Here is a 21153-nt window from a genome sequence, read left to right as displayed (position 1 = left end):
GATGGACTGAATAGTTTTTCCATGGTCATAGAGCAGGAAGCAGGGCCATAGGTAAGAGACTGTGATCTTAACCATAATAGTATAGTACACAGAGGCTACAACTCAGAGATGACTTTGGGTAGAACCAGCAGGGTTTGGTGACTGATTGACTGTGGGAGTGAGAAGGAAGGAAAAGTGGAGAATGGACTTAAGACTTCTGACCTCAGTGGCTGGGACAATGAATAGACTACAGCTGAGAAAAGAAGCGTCCCAGGATAAGCAGGTTCAAGGAGGAGGTTGGTTCCGTTTGGACCTGCCTGAGAATTATAGTGGGGCAGTGGTATAGAAATAGTCAGTGGTCATGAGGAAAGATGACCTGGAGCCCTATAACAAAGTAAACGCTCGAGATAAGAAGATTGAACTCAGCCTCAAAGAAATGAGAAATGGAACCACAGCTATGAGAAAGGATGCTCCAGAATGACTGTCATCTGGGAAGAGCAGAGGGTCAGGGATGTGCATTAAGGGGCATCTGCATTTGAGGGGTGAACAAAGTGCAAAGGTGGCTGAAAATGAACATGTCCAGTTTTCATACACTCAGAGGAAGGCTGAACAGAACTGGCTGAACTCATGTAAAGGGCAGGAAACCCTGTTGGCCTCGAATGTGGCATCTGCCATGGGAGTAAAGCACAGAAATGTTGTGTCTAATAAAGAGGGATGGTAGGACGAGCTGGAGGAGCCTGGATTGGTAAGGCCAAGAGAGCCCAAAGGGAGGATCCTGACTCAGTAACTGGAGGGCTGAGTAAGCAGGAGCAAAATGGCAGGAGGAAACCAGCAAGTGAGAGGCTGGTCTGTGTGCATACTGCTATCTGGTCTGTTCCGTGAAAGTGTGGGTGGGCCTTAAAGGGCCAGGACTGAGCAGGAAGAACATTGAGAAAGAGGAGAACACAGTGGTACAGGGTCATCACAAGCCAATGTCTTCTTTTGTCTACAGGCCTTTTCTATGTGGGCCATTTTAGACACGCCAGCCATTGGCTTCTTGCTCTTTACAAGCCATGACTTAGACCTCTCAGCTCAAAAGAGAGTCAAGCTCATTATTAGTAAAAGGTCTTTCTTTTGGCAGAAAGGGAACTCTGGAAGATGGTGCTTCTAGCCTGATTCACCAGCTAAGAGAGCTACCTTTGACACACAACACTAAATCAGGTGGATGCCAGATCTAGCCATTGGTGTCCTAGGGCTGATTTCATTTCAAAATCTGCATTTACTAAATGTCGTAGCAAAAGAGATCTAATTGGGCTAAATTTCCATAAACAGGAACATCTACAAAGGACTTCACTTTTCTTGTCAACTCTCGTCACTTCTTCCAGCAGCAAACCGTAATTTCTTGAATTTTTATCGGTAGTTGGATATAGGAATGCACTCTAGTTTTACACTAGCCTCTTTAAATCATACACACTCCTATTTCTCAGTAGAGGCCAGCCTCAGTCCATGTTTTCACGGAATCTGAGTTCTCAGTAAGGCTTAGTTACTTACTTAAGCTTCCTAATGCTTTTTTCTTCAAAACAGCCCTCTGCATATGATTCTAATGAATGAATATCTGCACTGTTTGGGGTCTGTTCCATCTTTAATGTCATATGCAAACTATGCACTCCTTCATAGTAAGCCACTAAAGAGCGTGTGGTTTGTGTCATTCTCCCACCAGTTGAATTCCTCACTGTTGCTCCCACAGCCTCCCATCATGTCTTGTTAAAGTTCTCATCACACACTATTACAGTCACATGCAGAATTTGTATGTTGGTCTAGTGACCACTCCATAAGAGGAGGGGCTGGAGTTGGCTTTTGCACCAGTGCACCTTCAGCACCGAGCACATTCTTGTAAGTAGTGGGTGCTTAATAAATATTCGTTGACTTGAAATTGAACATTGCTTTGATGGGATCCATCCACAGTACCTTGCCTGGGGATCCTTGAGACCAATGACACATCTGGTGAGCTGAGTGTAGGCTAGAGCACCAGGATTATGGGTGGTCATGAGATATGGGAGCGAAGGTTGGGAATGAATGGCAGAGACTCATGTAAGGGAGGGAGGCTGGTGTGAGATGAACAGGGAAAACTCCCTAAAGCCAGTGGTCTAGGAAGAAACAGGGGACAAGAAGCAAGTGGGAAACCGAACGCACACACGTGACGTCAGAACAAGGCAGAGAATCGAAACCTCTGGGATCATTGGAAGATCCATGCCAATGAATGTTAATAGTGTTTGAGTCTCTACAATAGTGTTTATTGAGTCTCTACAAGTATAAAGAGTTATGAGATGGCAGAGTGGTCAAAATGGGCAATTTACATGACACAAGGAGACAATGAATTGGGAAAAGCAAGGCAAGACTAGAGTCTGGAATCAGGGTATTCATAGAAACCCAAGAGTAAAGACAGAAACTGAAATCAGAACCTGGGTGTGCAGGCGTAGGACAATGCCCTGAGGAGAACTTGGCATGTGTCCAACTTTCTCTGGCCCAGTAAAGCCCCCTATGAGCATTACCTGCAAACTGAGCACGTGTTAGTACCCGTAGCAAGAGGGGAAGCCACGGTTCTGCCAGCAGGGCAATCCTGTAATGTTCTCGAAGCTGAGCTGACTGTCCTTCTTAATGCAGAGCTCTCCCAGACGTCACCTTTAGTGGGCCTTGGTATGAGCATTATAGGCACATTTTCTTATTTTTCAAGAGCAAACCCAGAAATTACATTTTCAAGCCCTATAAAGTGCTACTCCAAAGGCCCTATCCACTAACCCTGTAAAATGCAGGCATTCCTTCATCTTTGACTCACCAGCTTATTTATTTACAAATATATGTTGAGTCCCCAATTTGTGACAGGCACTTAGATGAACAAAATATAGACTTTAAGGATCTTCAAGAATCTTTATTTTACAGTGAAGGAGACACACCCTCAAAGAAATCATCCTAGTGGTTGGTTAAGAAAGGTTAGAAAGAAGAGTTTACGCTATAATAATAATTGAGAAGGTGGCCAGTAGTGGTATTGGGGCTGGGCCCCCATTTCATGTTTCTTGCTGTCTGCACTCAGGCTCAGACTCTCCACGGTTCATGAGCCCAGCAGCACCCTCGTGGTCCTGGAATGGGAACACTCAGAGCCTCCAATCGGGGTGCAGATTGTAGATTACCTCATCCGTCAAGAAAAGGTCACTGACAGGATGGACCACTCCAAGGTGGAGACAGGTGAGCATCTCCCACTTCACAGGCTCATCTTGATCCAGGGTGGCAAAAAGAAAAGAAAAGGAAAATGTCCTGCCTCCTGGCTTTGCCCTGGGTCCCCAGGCAACGTAGGAGGAGCAGGGAGAAGCAGCAGCAGCTATCCTTTCCATTTGAGAGTTTTTGCATGGTGAGCATCTGACAAAGTCTTGTTTTAATTTTGTTTTTGTTTATGAAAGAGGTGTCCATTTCATTGTCTCTAGGCACAAAGAAACAACAATACAGTACACTAGTTATCCTAGCCCATAATTAGGAAACAATTCTGTGTTAACCACTGCCATGATTACAGAAAAAGTTTCTTTGCTAATAACCCCAACTCCCCACCCCATCCAGGCAAAAGCATGTAGAAACAGATGTTCTTATTACCCCATGTCTTATCCTAAAGCAAACCTTGCTTTTGCCAGGTACAGCTAGAAGAGAGACGTCTTAAAGGAGTGGAAACACCCCATGAAAAATGTTTCATGCCTTAGTATTTCACTGTCTATACATAGGGAAAGGTGAACATAAATCATTCCTAAAACTGACGCATGAGTATGGGCACCAGCAGGGTGGTAGCATCCACAGTCTAGTGCAGGGTAAATAGCTTCTGGTGCAACTATCACTGTGGCTTGGAAACATATGCACTGCCTTTGGGCATAGAGCGCTGGCTACGGCTTCGTCCGAGGCTCTTTCCTGATGCGCACAGGTACTGCAAAGGTCTGGCAATGACCGTTGACCAGAACAGCTGTTTTCTGCCCAAGTCAAGAACATGTCATAAAAGAGCTTGCAGATGTGCTATGTATATCTTGCTTTGGTTGTCTCAGCTAACTCTGGACAGATGGCTCCAAACTGATTAAATATGAAACAGAAAAGACCATTCCTTCTGGGTCTCCTTGCCCTACTAGGAATTTGAGAAGACCAGGGACCGAGTGATTTTAATGTTAAGTTCTAACGGAGTCAGTCCCAACCAGGTGTTGCTTGGCCATCCCTGTTTCTCATGCTTTTTCCATTCCTTCCCCTCTGGGCAGAAACGGTGCTGAGCTTTGTTGACGACATCATCTCCGGAGCGAAGTCTCCTTGTGCGATGCCCTCTCAGGTCCCGGACAAGCAGCTCACCACCATCTCTCTGATCATACAATGCCTGGAACCTGACACCATCTACATGTGAGTGACAGACACCTGTCTAGTTATTCCTTACCCTGAATGCCCCCAGACTTTTAGCTGGTTCCTTTTAGCTACTTGAGTTCCTTTAGAGACTTCAAAAAACATGGGTGTCTCAAGTCTTGTCTCAATCAGCATTATAGAGAACCTTCTCGGTACTGGAGGGGGAGAACCAAGAAAGATAATATAGTCCCATCCTAGTTTGTAACATATAAACAACTAACGTTAACATCAGGCCGATTGAAATTAAAGCTGGATGTAAAAGAGCAAGGAACCTGTTGTAGAAAAGAAAGAAGTGATTCTTTCTAACTAGAGAGGACGTCATCTGAATTAGGTTGTGTAGAATTTCAGTAGGAAGCATAACGTTGGAAAAGGCACACTGGGTGAGCGGCGAGTAGACAACAGGGTAGAAGCAGATAGTGAATAAAGGGGATAGAAGAAAGTGAGCTTGGGAAAATAGAGTGAATGCTGTTAAGTCAGAGGAGATGATTAATTTTGTTTTGGAGGAAAGGAGTAGAATACCAAGAATTCTGCTCTAGTGGCATTGAAATAGATAGTGTACAGAGGTGAGAGATGGTCTTTCTTCAAAGAAAGTACAGCGAGCTCCTGTATTGTGGCACTTGGAACAGCTCTATTCTTTCTGGTAGCTCTTCCCCGTTTCCCTCGGTGCTCTGGGAACAACAGTAAAGTATTCGCGAAACAGACATAAAAGATACCAAGAGAGGAGAGATAGTGATGGAATCTAAGTCATGACGGGAAAATTGCGCGGGCGGGGGGTGAAGGCAGAATTCATAGCGATGTAGTTCTGCGACTCTTTGACCCCATCAGTATGAAAAACATTTAACAGTTTACAGATGAGGTCATGGGAACAGAGTCAAGGTTTCTGGAATAAATCATTTCCATTTCCATAGTGGAAGAGTTCAAAGATGAAAAGCACTAGAAATGTGAGTGGCGTGGATTGCAAGATGAACTTAGATGCTCACAGGAAGGAGATGTAACCAAGGGGCCAGGCTGATGAAAGTAAAGCACATAAAGACAAGTGGTATTCTGGAGGGGCTGGAAAATATAGAGAGACATAAATGATAATAGTAGGACAAAGGAAAATCTCCTTAGGATTCTCATCAGATGGCCTGAGATTTGGGCAGTCCGGCCCTTCATTAGGAGGGGAACAGGTAAAAGGAACAAAGATTTGGGAACATGGAACACCTAACCTGCTGTAAATGCCTCAAACTCAGTGAAACTGGAATTACCATTTATAATGAGGGCCCACTAATTCCTGTCACTAAGTAACAAACGTTAATTAGGAATTTCAAAGTTCCTACAAGCGCGAGGCTGGCATGGTTGTCCGTTGGGGGTGCCAGCCCTTACCCACTCTGGGACCCTCCTCATATGGGCCTTGGTCTGGCTACATTTCACAGAGACCCGAGGCCGATGGCTTCTCCCACTCTGCTATCCTAGGTGAGCTTCTAGTGTCTCCCTCTTAAGTCTTGTAAAACACAAACGTTCTGTCAAGATTGATTGCTGAAGAAATTAAGAGAGAGTGCACTGGGCAGAGGGAAAAAACAGCCAATCTCCACTAGGTGGCGCTGCAGATCACGTGCAGAGAGCATGCAGGCGGGCCTGGGAGAGACGTTCCTCCTTGCAGAGCCATCGAGTGGACCAGAGCTTCAGTCCCTGGTGCAAGGACAGGAAGGAGCCCTGCGTTAAGAGTTGAGAACACATGGGCCCCAAACCTGATTTTGTTTCTAACCACTAAGTGATTAAGCAGAACACTGAACGTTTCTGCAACTAAGTTTTCTTATCTGTAATATGGAGGAAGGCAGCCTTCATTTACGGAGGGTTCACTACGTGTAGGTGCTTCTGGGAACCACCACCCCCGACCCTGTGAGATTAGGGTTATTGTTCCCATTTTATAGATGAGGAAACTGAGGTTCAGCAACGCTGAGTAACTTCCTCAGAATCACACAGCTTGTTGTCTGGGTGTGGCGGGTGGTTAAGAATTGAATCAAGGTTTGCATTCTCTTATCTGCGTCTCACTCCCCAGCCAGTCCAGGCTACTGGAAGGATCGAGCATGATCTTATAACTCAAGTGAAAGCATAGAGCTGGCTCTTCACCTGGGGTCCACGGAGGCAGAATGGCCTTTCAGTATAGATGGCTTACTTTGTCATCCTATGCACTTTGATGCATTGGAAAAGCATTATTCTGAGAAGGGTCGACTGTACGAAAACAGTTAAGAATCCTGGTTAAAAGAGATCTTAAAGTGTGTCCGGTACTCTATCTTCATTTTACAGATGAGGAAACTGAGGCCAGAGTGGGGAAGTGACTCCCCGGCCTTGTAGCCTACCACACCCCACCACAGCGTGCCCTCACAGCAGAGCTGCTGCCTTAGGGGACGTGAGACAACGAACAGATAATTCAGAAAAAGGGAGTGGATTTGGAGCCATCCGTAGAAACCACCACACCTGGAGGGGGCAAGTGTGAAAGTCGCAGACAGAGACAGTCAGCCCCTGGCAGGAGGCCCAAGGATACTCCATGCACTTCAAGTTTCAGTCCTTTAAAACATCAGCCCTGGAGCCAGAGCAGGGCTGCGTTGGTTCACACACACACACGCACGCACGCACACACACACAATATACATGTCGTCACACAGGCTCTAACAACAGGCTGAACAGTCCCAGCAGCCAGGCAGAGGTGGAAAGGGCCCGGGAGCTTTGGACGAGACAGTGAATGGACTTACACATTATCCCTCTGGATTGGGAGCAGGGCTTATCTCTTCTGTCCAATAATTCCGGCTATTACTACCCTACGAGTGTCCAGGGTGGAAATGATGCTGCTGACTATAAGCGGAGGACCTTCCTGAAATAACTGCACACGGCATTTCCACATGAAACGTATAGAGTGTTCCCCAGGCTTGCTTCAGTAGTAAAAATAATCTGACTACTCCTCAGGGTCCCTCCAGGACCGAGGGAGCCAGGACCGCTGAGGATGTTTTTTTAGGTCAGGCATCCTCTCTACTTAGAAGGATGTGGGAAGACTTCTGTTTCCTAATAAAGGTAAGGGCTTTGCCATTAAAAATGGTAAGGACTTAGGGCCCTAAATTTTTTTACTAATTGCCCGGTGAGAATAATGAGAATTAATTACAGCATACACAGTTTCATCCCAGCCCAAGATCCAATAGAGTTAGTGGGAACTCACAGCAGGATTGAGCACAAAGCAAACTCTGAGGAGTGGGACAAGCGGGAAGGGGTGAGGATTAACTGCATCCCAGGCACTGAGAGAGAGCGTCCATCTGACAGCCACTTTGGTACCTGAAGCTTAGGACATTTCTCAGGGAATTTCTCCAGGGAAGTTGCTAAACATTAAAGGTTCAAGGTTAAATAAGGGTGCGCTACAAAAGGTGGCTGGAACCTACCGTAGACAGTCTAGGGCAGGTGACCCCTAAGCTTGTAAATATCCAGGCAGACAGCATCATGTAGCAAGATGCCAGCCCTGACCTGGAGTCCCAAGGCGATGCTCAGGGCCCTGGGAGGCGGATGGGAAAAGATGAAGCAGGGCCGTCTTACAGAGGACAGGACAGCAGGCAGTCTGGATCTCGGGGTGGGGGTGGGGGGGTGGGCTCAGGAGTGTGGGCTCAGACACCCAGTTGCGGAGGGACCAGTGAAGGAAGAGAGCACAGAGGTGAGAACCGGGGCCCTGGGCCTGGCTCACACTAGCAGCCCTGTGACTTTGCCAGTGCCTGGGCAACAAACAGGGCTTCCTATCTCCTGACTCTGATGAGAAGGGGCAGCCAGAAGTGGGATCAGGGCAGAGTCTGCAACAAAGATCAAGCGACCCACCTCTGAGCAGGGAGACGGACTTCCTACACGTCAGGGGCCCTGTCGTCAGGATCTCCGGTGAGAGAGATCCCTGCTCCATGAAGGGTACATGAGGGTGAGGGGGAATTCACCCATCTGGGAACCCCTGATCATGAGGTGCAGGTCTGCAGTCTGCCCTGGGTACCTCTGGGCCCATCTCTGAGAAACAGCTCAAGGTGGTCTGGAGCAGAAGGGCAGAGGAGGGAGTTGAGACCTGGCCTGAGACCGGCTTGTGAGATACGACTGGGAAATGGAGCAGTGCCAGACAGGGTAGAGCGGACATGCTGGCTTCAGGTTTGGTGGCCTCAGTCACATTTCTAGAAATAGTAGCAAAAGGCTGATCAGGTGTGTATATGGGGGGTGGGGAACGATGCAAAATTCCAGGGGCTGCCATTGCTCGGGGTCCAGGCAGCCCAGTGTGTGAGGCTGGATGCAAAGGGCTCACTCAGACCTGGGATGGGAGGGAATGGTGACGGGGGAGAAGCCAGTCCTGGATTTCGGATCAGGTGGGAGAGGGGTTTAGTACTAGGTGAGGTGGTAGATTGAACTAAGTAGCAAGACAAGAAGCAGAGGACAGTAGAACGGACAGAGACACCTTGTGCACATAAGATGAGAAAGCCAAGCACCTGGTCCTTGTCTGACTGACAGCAAGGAGGCTGGGCGGTTCCCGCGGGGAGCACACGGGCAGGTCTGCACCCAGCTGGGCCAGCACATCCAGTGGGATGTGATTCCAGCATGAGACTGGAGAAGGCAGAGGGAGGGAAGACAACACATCAGGACACACAGGTTCTTAACACTGACCGTTTCCTGGGCTTCTCTGTGGGGAGGCAGTCGTAGATGCAAGGCTGTCTTTTCTCTGCTGAGAGAAACTTATATTTCCTGACGGAATCATTAGGCCATTTCCATTCCTTTTCTACCTCATCGGTTCAACTGTCTGAGGCTCATTTACCTTAACATGTACCGGGCCCCTCTGTCCTGGGGCATCTTTCTTCTTTTCACATCTCTTCCTCCCTGTAGCTCTGCCAAGAGGAAAGAAAATCCAGACTTGCCAATAAATGCAACCTCCCATGGCGACAGCAAAAGAGAAAGAGACAAGAAAAGCAGCATTAATGATTTGTTTCAGACTCACTAGATTAGTTGTTAGAGGTCCCGGGCACCGACACCAGAGGTTATCTTCATGGTTATATTCAAATTCCTGTCTGAGTAGCAGAACCTGGCGTCGCTCTTTCCTCTCCATCGAATTCCATCACCCAAGGGGGAAATTTTACATTCAGCCTTTGATGGCCGGGTCTTCATCCTCTTCCTGATGTGTGTATGTGTGTGTGTGTGTGTGTGTGTGTGTGTGTGTGTGTGTGTGTGTGGAAGGGTGGAGGGGGCTCTTAGAACCACATCTTCTTGTTGCCAGGGGTAGCATAAGATTTCCACTCTGGACTCCTGGTCCACGGCGGGGAGCACCTAAGTGGGTCAGAAGGAACTGCATACAGGAGATAGAGCCCCTAGTCACAGGCACGTCAGGACCCCCCAGCTCTGGTGTTTTCACTTCTGACTTAAAGAGGAGAGTAGTCCTCAGTGCTCGGCATAAAAGCCTCAACTGGGCACAAGATGAACAGAACAGAATTAATATAATTTATGCAATGTCATTGAGCTCCAGGTACTGCGCTAGGTCTTCCTGTGCTTTATTATCTCATTTAATCATCGCAGTGACCTACAAGCAGTTTTATTATCAGCTCCATTTCACAGAATAGGGAGAGTAAAGCTCAGAGGAGTTAACTGACAACTCCACATGCAGGGAGTGGAGCTTCAGACCCCACTTCAGACCATCTGTTTCCACAGATACATGCTCTTTCCCTCAGCTTGGTGGTTGTCAGAATGGAACTGGCATCAGAATCACCTGGAAGGCTTGTCATAGCACAGATCTTTGTTGCCACCCCTAGAGTTTCTGATTCAGTAGGTCTGGCATGGGGCATGAGAATGGTCATTACTATCAACTTCCCCAGTGATGCTACTGGTCTGGGGACCCCACTTTGCTCGCCATGAGGTAATATCCTCAAGACAGCAAATGACAGCCCAGACCTACCGGGAAGCAGCAAGAGGCTCTAGACTGCATGCTTTATGACCTGGTGATGGCAGTAAGTGCATGGCAGGGTGGCGAGAGCAGACCAGGGGCAAACCCGCCCGTCCAGTAAGGCTTGTGCTGTCAGCTGGACTGCAGGTTCTCTCTGTTAATGCTACCCTCCCCTCCCTGCCAGGTTCACCCTGTGGGGAGTGGACAACACAGGACGACGCTCCAGGCCAAGTGACGTGATCGTGAAGACCCCTTGCCCAGTGGTGGATGATGTCAAAGCCCAAGGTAAGAGACACTGAGGCCAGCAGAGTCTGCAGAGGGATGCTCCAGGGACCTCCCCTCGCCATGGGGAAAGGGCAAGCAAGAGAGTCAAACAGAACAACCTGAAGTTCAGCAGGGAAGGGGGAGAATTCAAGGCCCAGGACAGGAGCATCTGCTTTCCAGGAACTCCTCAACCTCTGCCTCTGGCGGAAATCTGCATTGCATCCCGTTATTCCCACATAGTCTGTAAGTCAGAGAGCCAGTAGGAGATACTGGTGAAAGCCCCAGACACACATGGCGATGCACCAGGTGCTTATGTACATGGTACCAGGTGCTTTAGTACCTGTGACCTCTGCCCTCAGAATGCTGATCGGATAACTTACTCTCTTCATATTTTTTTGGTACACATCTGAAAGATTAGCATAGGAAGGCTACAGATTTAGAATTAATTGCTATATCACTCCCTCCCTACCAGAGATGTGCATAGGAAGGCTACAGATTTAGAATTAATTGCTATATCACTCCCTCCCTACCAAAGATGTGTCAGAATCTTCATTCTATATTTTAGAGTTGTTATGGACCAGTTCTTTGGTAAAGAATTGTCCCTCTTCAGTGCACCAGAATGAGCCCCTGTCAATTAGGAAGAGTTTGTTTTCAGTCAACATCCATTACACGAATAGCACACTTCTCGCTGCTGCTTCTCCTCATGAAGCTCCGTGGAGGTCTTGATATCGTCACTTGCTCTAAGGCTTATTACATCCCCTCCACAACCAGAATTTAACTCTCTTGGGCACCACTTCTGTGGGGCTGTGGCACCAGTTAAAGTGATCCGATCAACTAGTAATTTCTATCAACAGTTGGACAGCTAACGGACCGATAGCATACGCACATTAACAGAGATGGTGACTGATGCTAGAAGTTTAGGTTGTGCAAGTTTTAATAGGAGAAATGCTGTTGCCAAGCTGGCATGTGGTACCCCTCAAATCACCTTAACTGTGGCTCCTGACTCCAGCTGTATGAAGTTGGCTATGAGTTGACACAATCCCACAATGTTCAAAGGGTGATTCAAAGTCACAGTGGGTAGAGAGACCTAGACCTACTTTAATTAAAATCACTGATGCTGTAGCACTTTACACCTTCTGAAAGGACTTTCATTTATTGCCTCATTTAACATGCATGGCATGTTAAAGGCACTGTTATTTTCAACACAGAAATCTGATCACATAACGCCTCTTCTTACAACTCTTTAATGGATTGCTATTCCTCTTGTGATGAAGATCAAAATATGTAACAGGCATATTAGGACTTAAATGGAGGGACCCTTGCCCACTTCACCAGCCTCTTCTTGCCCACACTCCCCATCAATCTCTGTATTTCCTGAAGCCTCACTGCCTTTCTCAGTTCCTCCAACACACCATTTCCATTTCCAACACGGAGCCTTTGCACGTGTTAGTCTCACTACCTCAAATACTCTCCAGTTCCACCCCTTTCACTGATTAACTCCTCTCAGCCTGCAGATCTCAGAAGAAGTGTCCTTCCTCAGTACGGAAGGGGTCCAGGGCCACTGCTAGATGCCCTCATAGTACCATGTTTCTTTCTTTCAGAACATATATCTCAGTTTGTTATTATAATGCCTTGTTCAATATCTGTTTATCTCATTAGACAGTGAGTTCCATGAGAGCAGAGTTATGTTCTCTGTTTGCCTATGATTATGTCCCTAACACTTAGAAAGGAGCATGGTGACTGACTCGTTCCAGGAAACGTAGACTCTGGAGTCAGACCACCCAGGGTCAAATTTCTGCTCTACCATCTAACTACTTGACCTTGGGCAGGTTACTTCACCTTGTGCCTCAGTTTACTACTCTGTAAAATGGGGTGGGGCATAATGGTACCCTAGATAATAAGTTTCTAGTGAGAGTTAAATTAGTGAATTTATGTAAAGTGTTTTTAAGTGCCTGTCCAGTAGTAAGTATTCAGTAACTATTAAGGAGTATACATTGTGGGATTGTGTCCCTCATGGTCAACCTGATACAACTGGAGTCAGGAGCCATGAACAGGATGATTTTCAGGCTACTAGCACATCAGCTTAGACACAATATTTCTCTTATTGAAACTTTCCCAACCTAAACTTCCAGCATCAGTCAATGTCTCTGTTAAGATCATTAACCATGCCTAGAGTTTGTTCTCAAGTAGGAACTCAATAAATATTTATTTATTTATGTACTTATTTATTTTTATTTGATGTGTTAGTTTCTGCTGTACAGCAAAGTGAATCAGCTATATGTATACATATAGCCCCTCCCTCTTGGACGTCCCACCCCGCTAATCCCACCCATCTAGGTCATCACAGAGCACCAAGCTGAGCTTCCTGTGCTTTATAGCAGGTTCCCACTATCTATCGATTTTACGCATGGTAGTGTATGTATGTCAATCCTAATCTCCCAATTTGTACCACCCTCCCCTTCTCCCCCGTGTCCACATGTCCATTCTCTTTGTCTGTCTCTATTCCTGCCCTGCAAATAGGTTCACCTGTACCATTTTTCTAGATTCCACATATATGCGTTACTATATGATTTTTTTCTCTTTCTGACTTACTTTACTCTGTATAACAGACTCTAGGACCATCTACAACTCTACAAATGACCCCATTTCATTCCTTTTTATGGCTGAGTAATATTCCATTGTATATATATGTACCACATCTTCTTTATCCATTCATCTGTCATTGGACATTATATTGTTTCCATGTCCTGGCTATTGTAAGTAGAGCTGCAGTGAACATTGAGATACATGTGTCCTTTTGAATTATGGTTTTTTTCAGGGTATATGCCCAGTAGTGTTATTGCTGGGTCATATGGTAGTTCTATTTTTAGTTTTTTAAGGAACTTCCATGCTGTTTTCCATAGTGGCTGTACCAATTTACATTCCCACCAACAGTGTATGAGGATTCCCTTTTCTCCACACCCTCTCCAGCATTTATTGTTTGTAGATTTTTTGATGATGGCCATTCTGACCTGTGTGAGGTGATACCTCATTGTAGTTTTGATTTGCATTTCTCTAATAATTAGTGATATTGAGCATCTTTTTATGTGCCTCTTGGCCATCTGTATGTCTTCTTTGGAGAGAGGTCTGTTTAGGTCTTCTGCCCTTTTTATTTTTATTTTTTTTCTTTGCGGTACACGGGCCTCTCCCTGCTGTGGATTCTCCCGTTGCGGAGCACAGGCTCCAGATGAGCAGGCTCAGCGGCCATGGCTCACGGGCCCAGCCGCTCCGCGGCATGTGGGATCTTCCCGGAACGGGGTACGAACTCGTGTCCCCTTCATCGGCAGGCAGACTCTCAACCACTGTGCCACCAGGGAAGCCCTTCTGCCCATTTTTTGATTGGGTTGTTTGGTTTTTTATATTGAGCTCCATGAGCTGTTTGAATATTCTGGAGATTAATCCTTTGTCCATTGCTTCATTTGCAAATATTTTGTCTCACTCTGAGGGTTGTCTTTTTGTCTAGTTTATGGTTTCCTTTTACAATTTGCATGGAAACACAAAAGAGCCCAGATAGCCAAAGCAATCTTGAGAAAGAAAAACAGAGCTGGAGGAATCAGGCTCCCTGACTTCAAACTATACTACCAAGCTCAGTAATCAAGACAGTATGGTACTGGCACAAAAACAGAAATACAGATCAGTGGAACAGGATAGAAAGCCCAGAGATAAACCCACGCACCTATGGTCACCTAATCTATGACAAAGGAGGCAAAAATATACAATGGAGGAAAGACAACCTCTTCAATAAGTGGTGCTGGGAAAACTGGACAGCTACATGTAAAAGAATGAAATTAGAACACTACCTAACACCATACACAAGAATAAACTCAAAATGGATTAAAGACCTAAATGTAAGACCGGACACTATAAAACTCTTAGAGGGAAACATAGGAAAACACTCTGACATAAACCACAGCAAGATCTTTTTTGACCCACCTCCTCAAGTAAAGAAAATAAAACCAAAAATAAACAAATGGGACCTAACTAAATTTAATAAATATTTACTGAATGAATAGAATATTGCCCCCATCTTATAGATGTAGACACTGAGATTCGGAGCAGAGTAGGTTAGCTGACCAGGGTCACAAAGCTAGCATCTTACAGGGCCTGCACTCAGACTCATTATTTGACATCAATCCCTATTTTGCTTGCAATGTTAAATTAGATATTTAGAGGATTATTATGTAAAGACTGAAAACCTTTCTTTGTCTCTCAATACTGATGAAGAAAAGACATATCAATACATAAAAATAATAGTGTTCAATTTATATAGCAAAATAATTCTCCTTTTCAGGATTATTGGTGTCCACTGAGATGTTATAGTAGAATGGAGACCCTTAGTATAAGACAAATGTGCTTCTCTCTGGAGTGAGTGTTGCCTGGTTTGTAGGGTATGGACTGAATGACTTTTGAAGGTCTCTGAAATCCCTTGATGATGAAAGCAGAATCTGGGGTTGAAAACACCTAGATGAGAGACTGGGAAGGACCCAAGTTACCCTTATTTCATCATCTGTTGATTTCTACTCCAAGCCAGAGTCAGAACAGGTGTTGAGAAGGTGTCCCAGCTATTTCCGTTTGGAGAATTTGCTGATGTCCTTGCCAGCAGTGGTAGGCACCTTGGACTTGTTTGCTGAATAGGCAGCAGGCTGGTTGGACATCAGTGGGGTGAATAGCACCTAGGAGAGATGCCGGACAGTGCCACCTGCAGGAATAGAGGGATAGAAGCAACTCTGGAATAAAGAGTGGCCAGCAAAGAATAATCTGCCCAGGAGAGGCCGCTATACTATTTCTCTGTGGGGCTTCTTTGTGTTCATCTCGTTCCCAAAGCATATCAAGATGTGCTTCTGACCATTTGTGCTCCCTGACAAAGAAGACTTTCTGAAATCCCAGCAGACCAGCTGGGAGCACGAGAAGCAACTTAATGCTGAGAGAATGAAATAACATTCCCAGGTCCCGTTATCCTTCAGCCAGAGAGGAGTCCTGTACGGGGCAGATGTGGAGATTAATGAGTTAGACTAATTGAGGACATCCTTGCCAATTAATACAGGCCTGGCCGTTATGCCAAAGCACATAAGCTTTGCCTTCTTCAAACCCAGATGGCGATCATAAATATAGCTCACTTGGGTTGAGTTTACAACTAGTGACAAATGGGAATTACCTTTTAAGTGACCCAGAGCATGACCTCAGCTCCTAATTATCTAGCAGGAAGGCAGACCCTATTTCTTTTTTTTTTTAATCTTATTTAATTTATTTTTTTATACAACAGGTTCTTATTAGTCATCAGTTTTATACACATCAGTGTATACATGTCAGTCCAGACCCTATTTCTTATACGATCATTTTCCTAAACTAGATACTTTCTATGAAGAATTTTACTGCCTTATGACAGTAAAGTCACTGAGCAAGGAAGTTTCTACCAATGTTTTACTGAAAACACCCTTTACCCGGCAGGAAAGGCTAGTCAGTAATAAGGTCAACCTAGTCTCTAGGTTGGGGCATGACCTTCACGGGTTCTTCATGTGGCTTCACTAAGTGAAGGCTAGTTCTCATTCATCTTTCCTCCAACATTCATCCTCCTTTCCTGATGCCAAACATAAATCCTATCCATTTCTTCATTTGCTTCTTCCACAGTCATTTATTAATTAATACCACAATCTGGTGTTCGATGCTAAAGAAACAAAAAGAACTAGGCTCAGAATCTATTTTCAAGAACTTTATAATCAGATTTCATGAATTTATCAAATCAGACAACTTATCTTAAGCCCTTACTAAATAGCTGGTCTAGGCATTGGGGGCAAAATTCCCCTGCCTCGTGGAGATTATATTTAAGCAGGGGTGACAAAGCAAAAAAGTAGCAAAATAAGTAATATTTCAGATAGTGACATACGTTATGGTGACATATAAGCAGGGAAATGGTTTAGGAAGGCGGGGGGTAGAATTTCAACTAGAGTGGGCTGAGAGGAAGGAGAAGGAGGAAAGCACACAGATATCTGGAGGTGGTCCATTCCAGTAGAGGAGCCGCAGTGCAGACATCCTTGGCGTGTTTGAAGAAGAGAAAGGAGGCTCCTCTGGTGAGAAAGATGATGAGAAGGAAAGGAACAGGAGAGGAGCTGTGAGAGGCTGTGGGGAAGATCCTGTAATGCGTGGTCATCAGAGTAGGCAATGGGATTCTGCTAGGGACTGGGATGGGAAGCCCTGGAAAACTTTGGGCAGAAGAATGACATGATCAGACTTAATGTTACAGGATCGTTCTGTCTACTTTGTTGAGCATGGACTTCCAAATATTGGGTCCAAGGTGGAAGTGGGAAGACCGATTAGCAGGCTGTGGCAATACAGAGGAGAGATGATATTGTTTTAAACTAGAATGATCAGGATATAGGTGATGAGAAGTGGTCCAATTCTAAATTATTTTGATGGTAGAACTAAAAGGATTTGCTAAATGGATTGGATGTGGAGCGTGAGAGAAAGAAGAGTTCTTCCAGCCTTATCCTATATTGTGAAAAGCGATGTATAGAGGTATGTCCAAAGTGCTCAGCTGAAGCAAGACCACCCAGGTCAGCTAAGCAAGACCACCTCGTTCAACCGCTTGTGATGTTTCCCTGGCAGACCCTAGCAGCCTATGTGAAGGTAAAGGAAGAGCAGAAGATGGAGCAAGCTACTCGAGGACACTAGCAATGGGCCGCGTAGATCAGGTTAAGTAGAAAAGGATGTAAATACAGGACTGATGCCTGGAGTGAACGAAGATGTCAAAGGACTTGGGGTTTCTGTCATTGAAGAACAGATTTGGTAGCAATAAGTATAGGAACCATGAAAAGAGGTTGTGTTCACAGTACATATGTGATATTTGGATTTATTATTTCAGAGATGGAGAAGTTCTCAGCCCAGTGATTGGCTTTGATGATGGGGGAGTCTCTAGACTTAAGCAGGCCTTTCATTTTGGCAGTGAAGTCACCCAAAATGGTGATAAGAAATGAGGTGGAGAAGATAACCAGATGCTAGATTCTGCCGTGTCTGGAGAAGCATAGTTAGGAAGTGAATGGTGGGAAATAGAAAGAGACAGGTAAGATTTTAAAGTGGAGGGACTTTTACATATATTGAGAGAAAAAAATTGTTTTCGGGGAGGTGGCTCTTTTCTGGTGTATGAGAAGGATCCCTCAGTACTGGAGAAGGTGTCATGCAGGTTTCAGCCGATGCAGGGGTATGGAGGGAAGGAAGAGTGTGTTCCAAGGTCAAGGGTGAACGGAGAGTTGGTTGCCACATAACAGTGTTGGTCCCAGAGGAAGTAAGAAAGTTTTGAGAGAATGAATGAGTATAGAACAGTGGTGCTCAAAGTGTGGTCCAGACAAGCAGCATCAACCTCACCTTGGAACTTGTTAGATATGCCAATACTCAGGTTCCAACTGAGACCTGCTGGATCAGGAACTCCAGTGGGAACCAGAAATCTGTGCTTTCACAAGCCTTCCAGGTTGTGAATCAAGTTTAATTCTCAAGTTTGAGAATCATTGGTGTGAAGGAAGCACAGAGCAGCATGGGGAGAGAAGGGTAGGGGAGAGGACAGACAGACTTGGAAGATGGGGGAAAGGGGCTTTGCAATTTGGACAGTGCTTAGAATGACAAAAATATAAAGCCAGTTGGGATTCATTGTCCTCAAGTTTTCACGTGGAATTCTATGGTCAGTTACTTCAGTGTGGGGACAGACTGGGGTTTCAGGTAGATCCCCCCAAAATAATGTAAATGATGACTTAGGACCTCCATTGAGGAGACTTTTGTTACAGCAGCCAAGGAAGCCATTGGCAGAAGGTATCGGTGCTTCCCAGGATTCTTATTTCATAGGAAAAAGAGCAACCACTGCTGGGGGATAAGAAAGCTCCCTTCTGCCCCTGGAGTCACTCCTCTCATTTAAATAAGACTATTTCCCCACTCTTGGACTCTTGTGTTTCAGCCTCTCTCTGTGTCATGGCATTGGGAAAAGCATGATCTAGTAGAGAACCAGTAACAGGAATTTTAAAAAATAATATCTGCTATTGCCCAACTCTCCCCCTCACTCACTTCCAGACACCATGGCTTATTGCTGCTTTCAGATCTGCTGCCCACCATAGCTGGGGGGCCTCCGTGCTGGCATTTCCTCTCACTCCTATGCTGTGCCCCAGATATCCTCACAGATCATTCTCCCCCCTCCTCCAAGTCATGGCTTGAATGTCATCTTTTCAGTGACACCCCTCTATTTAAAATTGCAATGCCCCATGCAGCACTCGCAATGCTCCTTCTCCTGTTTTACTTTTTCCCACTTTCTAGCACGCTGTATCTTACTTATTTATTATGTGTATTGCTTAGCTGAATGTGTCCTACCACCAGACTGTAAGTGTCATAGGATGAGGACTTTTTGTCAAAGTTTCTCCCTGGTGTAGCCAAGTACCTAGAAACATGTCAAGCACGTGGTAAGCACTCAGTAAAAATATTTACGGAATGAATTAATGAATAAAAGTGTACTTGCTTTGTCCAGACATCATGCTAAAGAGATGCTTTATATTCGATATCACTCTTAGCCTCACAATAACCTTGGAAGATATGTGTTATTAACCATCACTGAACAGACAAGGAAACTAAAACCCAGAGAGGTTAAGTAACATGTCCAAGGCCACACAGCTAGTGTAGTGGAGCCCAACTCCATTTGATGTCATGGTGCCTATTCCTTTTTTATTTTTTTTAACATCTTTATTGGAGTATAATTGCTTTACAATGGTGTGTTAGTTTCTGCTTTATAACAAAGTAAATCAGTTATACATATACATATGTTCCCATATCTCTTCCCTCTTGTGTCTTCCTCCCTCCCACCCTCCCTATCCCACCCCTCTAGGTGGTCACAAAGCACCGAGCTGATCTCCCTGTGCTATGCGGCTGCTTCCCACTAGCTATCCATTTTATGTTTGCTAGTGTATATATGTCCATGCCACTCTCTCACTTTGTCCCAGCTTCCCCTTCCCCCTCCCCATATCCTCAAGTCCATTCTCTAGTAGGTCTGTGTCTTTATTCCCATCTTACCCCTAGTTTCTTCATGACCTTTTTTTTTTCCCTTAGATTCCATATATATGTGTTAGCATACGGTATTTGTTTTTCTCTTTCTGACTTACTTCACTCTGTATGACAGACTCTAGGTCCATCCACCTCACTACAAATAACTCAATTTCGTTTCTTTTTATGGCTGAGTAATATTCCATTGTATATATGTGCCACATCTTCTTTATCCATTCATCCGATGATGGGCACTTAGGTTGTTTCCATCTCAGGGCTATTGTAAACAGAGCTGCAATGAACATTTTGGTACATGACTCTTTTTGAATTATGGTTTTCTCAGGGTATATGCCCAGTAGTGGGATTGCTGGGTCGTATGGTAGTTCTATTTGTAGTTTTTTAAGGAACCTCCATACTGTTCCCCATAGTGGCTGTATCAATTTACATTCCCCATGGTGCCTATTCTTAACCATACTTTTGGGTCTGAAGCCTTCAGTACCAGCCCTGTTCATTTATTCTGATGCCCGAGAGATATTGGCTCCCTTCTCTTTTTTTTTTTTTTTGTGATGAAGCTGTGTATGTAGACACCCTGCCATCTCTTCACCTGCATTTTAACTATTCCTGAACACCATGCATGTCAAAGAGAGGGAAGACAGATACCTGTTTTGGAAAACTCGAGACTTCTGTGAAGCTGAAAGCTGGGTTAAATGATAACGAAAAATATCTTATAGTCTTTAACTTTCTTTGAGTTAGTGAATTCTTGAGATGCCATGAACGCTAATGAAATAATATCCATAAATTCCCTCATTGGAGATAGGAGGGGCCAGAAATATTCGGTCTCTAGGAGCCTAGCGTGTAGATTTTTCTGAATATAATATCCCATTTACCGATGAAGGCTTTTAAGCACACCCTGGTGTTAGATTATCTTGGTTTTAGGAAATTTATGGTAGAAACTGGGACTATCCCACCTGGTCTCAGGCACAAATGCTTCTGCTAACGGGAAGCATTAGCCTACTCTAGCTGGATATTACTGTTGTGTTAGGAGGATAGTAAATATGCCAGAAAGCACCTTCTCAGTCATCACTGTTGCTCAGCAGACTGTCACAACCAGGGCCTTAGGCCTGTGATGCTGTGTCCCATCACTGGAAATAAGAACAGATTGACAGCAGTAAAAGGATAAGAGAAGGAACCCCTGGGCTTCCCTGGTGGCGCAGTGGTTGAGAGTCCACCTGCCGATGGAGGGGATGCGGGTCCGTGGCCCGGTCCGGGAGGATCCCACATGCCGCGGAGCGGCTGGGCCTGTGAGCCATGGCCGCTGAGCCTGCACGTCCGGAGCCTGTGCTCCGCAACGGGAGAGGCCACAGCAGTGAGAGGCCCGCGTACCGCAAAAAAAAAAAAACGAGAGAAGGAACCGCGAACCTCCCTGTCTGGGCTCTGGTCTGTTCACCTAGGTTTCTGCACTGCTGGTCATTCTTCTCTAAGTACGTACTCCCTGCCTCCCAGTGAACAAGCACAGGTCTTAGAATAGTCCTTCTGCTTCTTTCCAT

General features: G+C 45.4%; 1 protein-coding gene across 3 annotated transcripts in view; it reads left to right on the top strand.

Moving 5' to 3' along the window:
* Positions 1-21153, top strand: part of ASTN1 (astrotactin 1) — a 337153-nt gene that overhangs the window by 296859 nt on the left and 19141 nt on the right. For all 3 annotated transcript variants that reach the window (XM_032604868.1, XM_032604858.1, XM_032604850.1), the window contains exons 19-21: positions 3050-3201; positions 4242-4377; positions 10479-10579. In XM_032604868.1, coding sequence (XP_032460759.1) covers positions 3050-3201; positions 4242-4377; positions 10479-10579 — 389 coding nt within the window. The remainder of the gene's footprint in view (positions 1-3049; positions 3202-4241; positions 4378-10478; positions 10580-21153) is intronic.

The sequence above is a fragment of the Phocoena sinus genome, chromosome 1 (assembly GCF_008692025.1).
Source record: "Phocoena sinus isolate mPhoSin1 chromosome 1, mPhoSin1.pri, whole genome shotgun sequence".
NCBI classification, from domain to species: domain Eukaryota; kingdom Metazoa; phylum Chordata; class Mammalia; order Artiodactyla; family Phocoenidae; genus Phocoena; species Phocoena sinus.
Note: the sequence above shows the minus strand (reverse complement) of the source record. Positions and strands in the feature narration are given on the sequence as shown.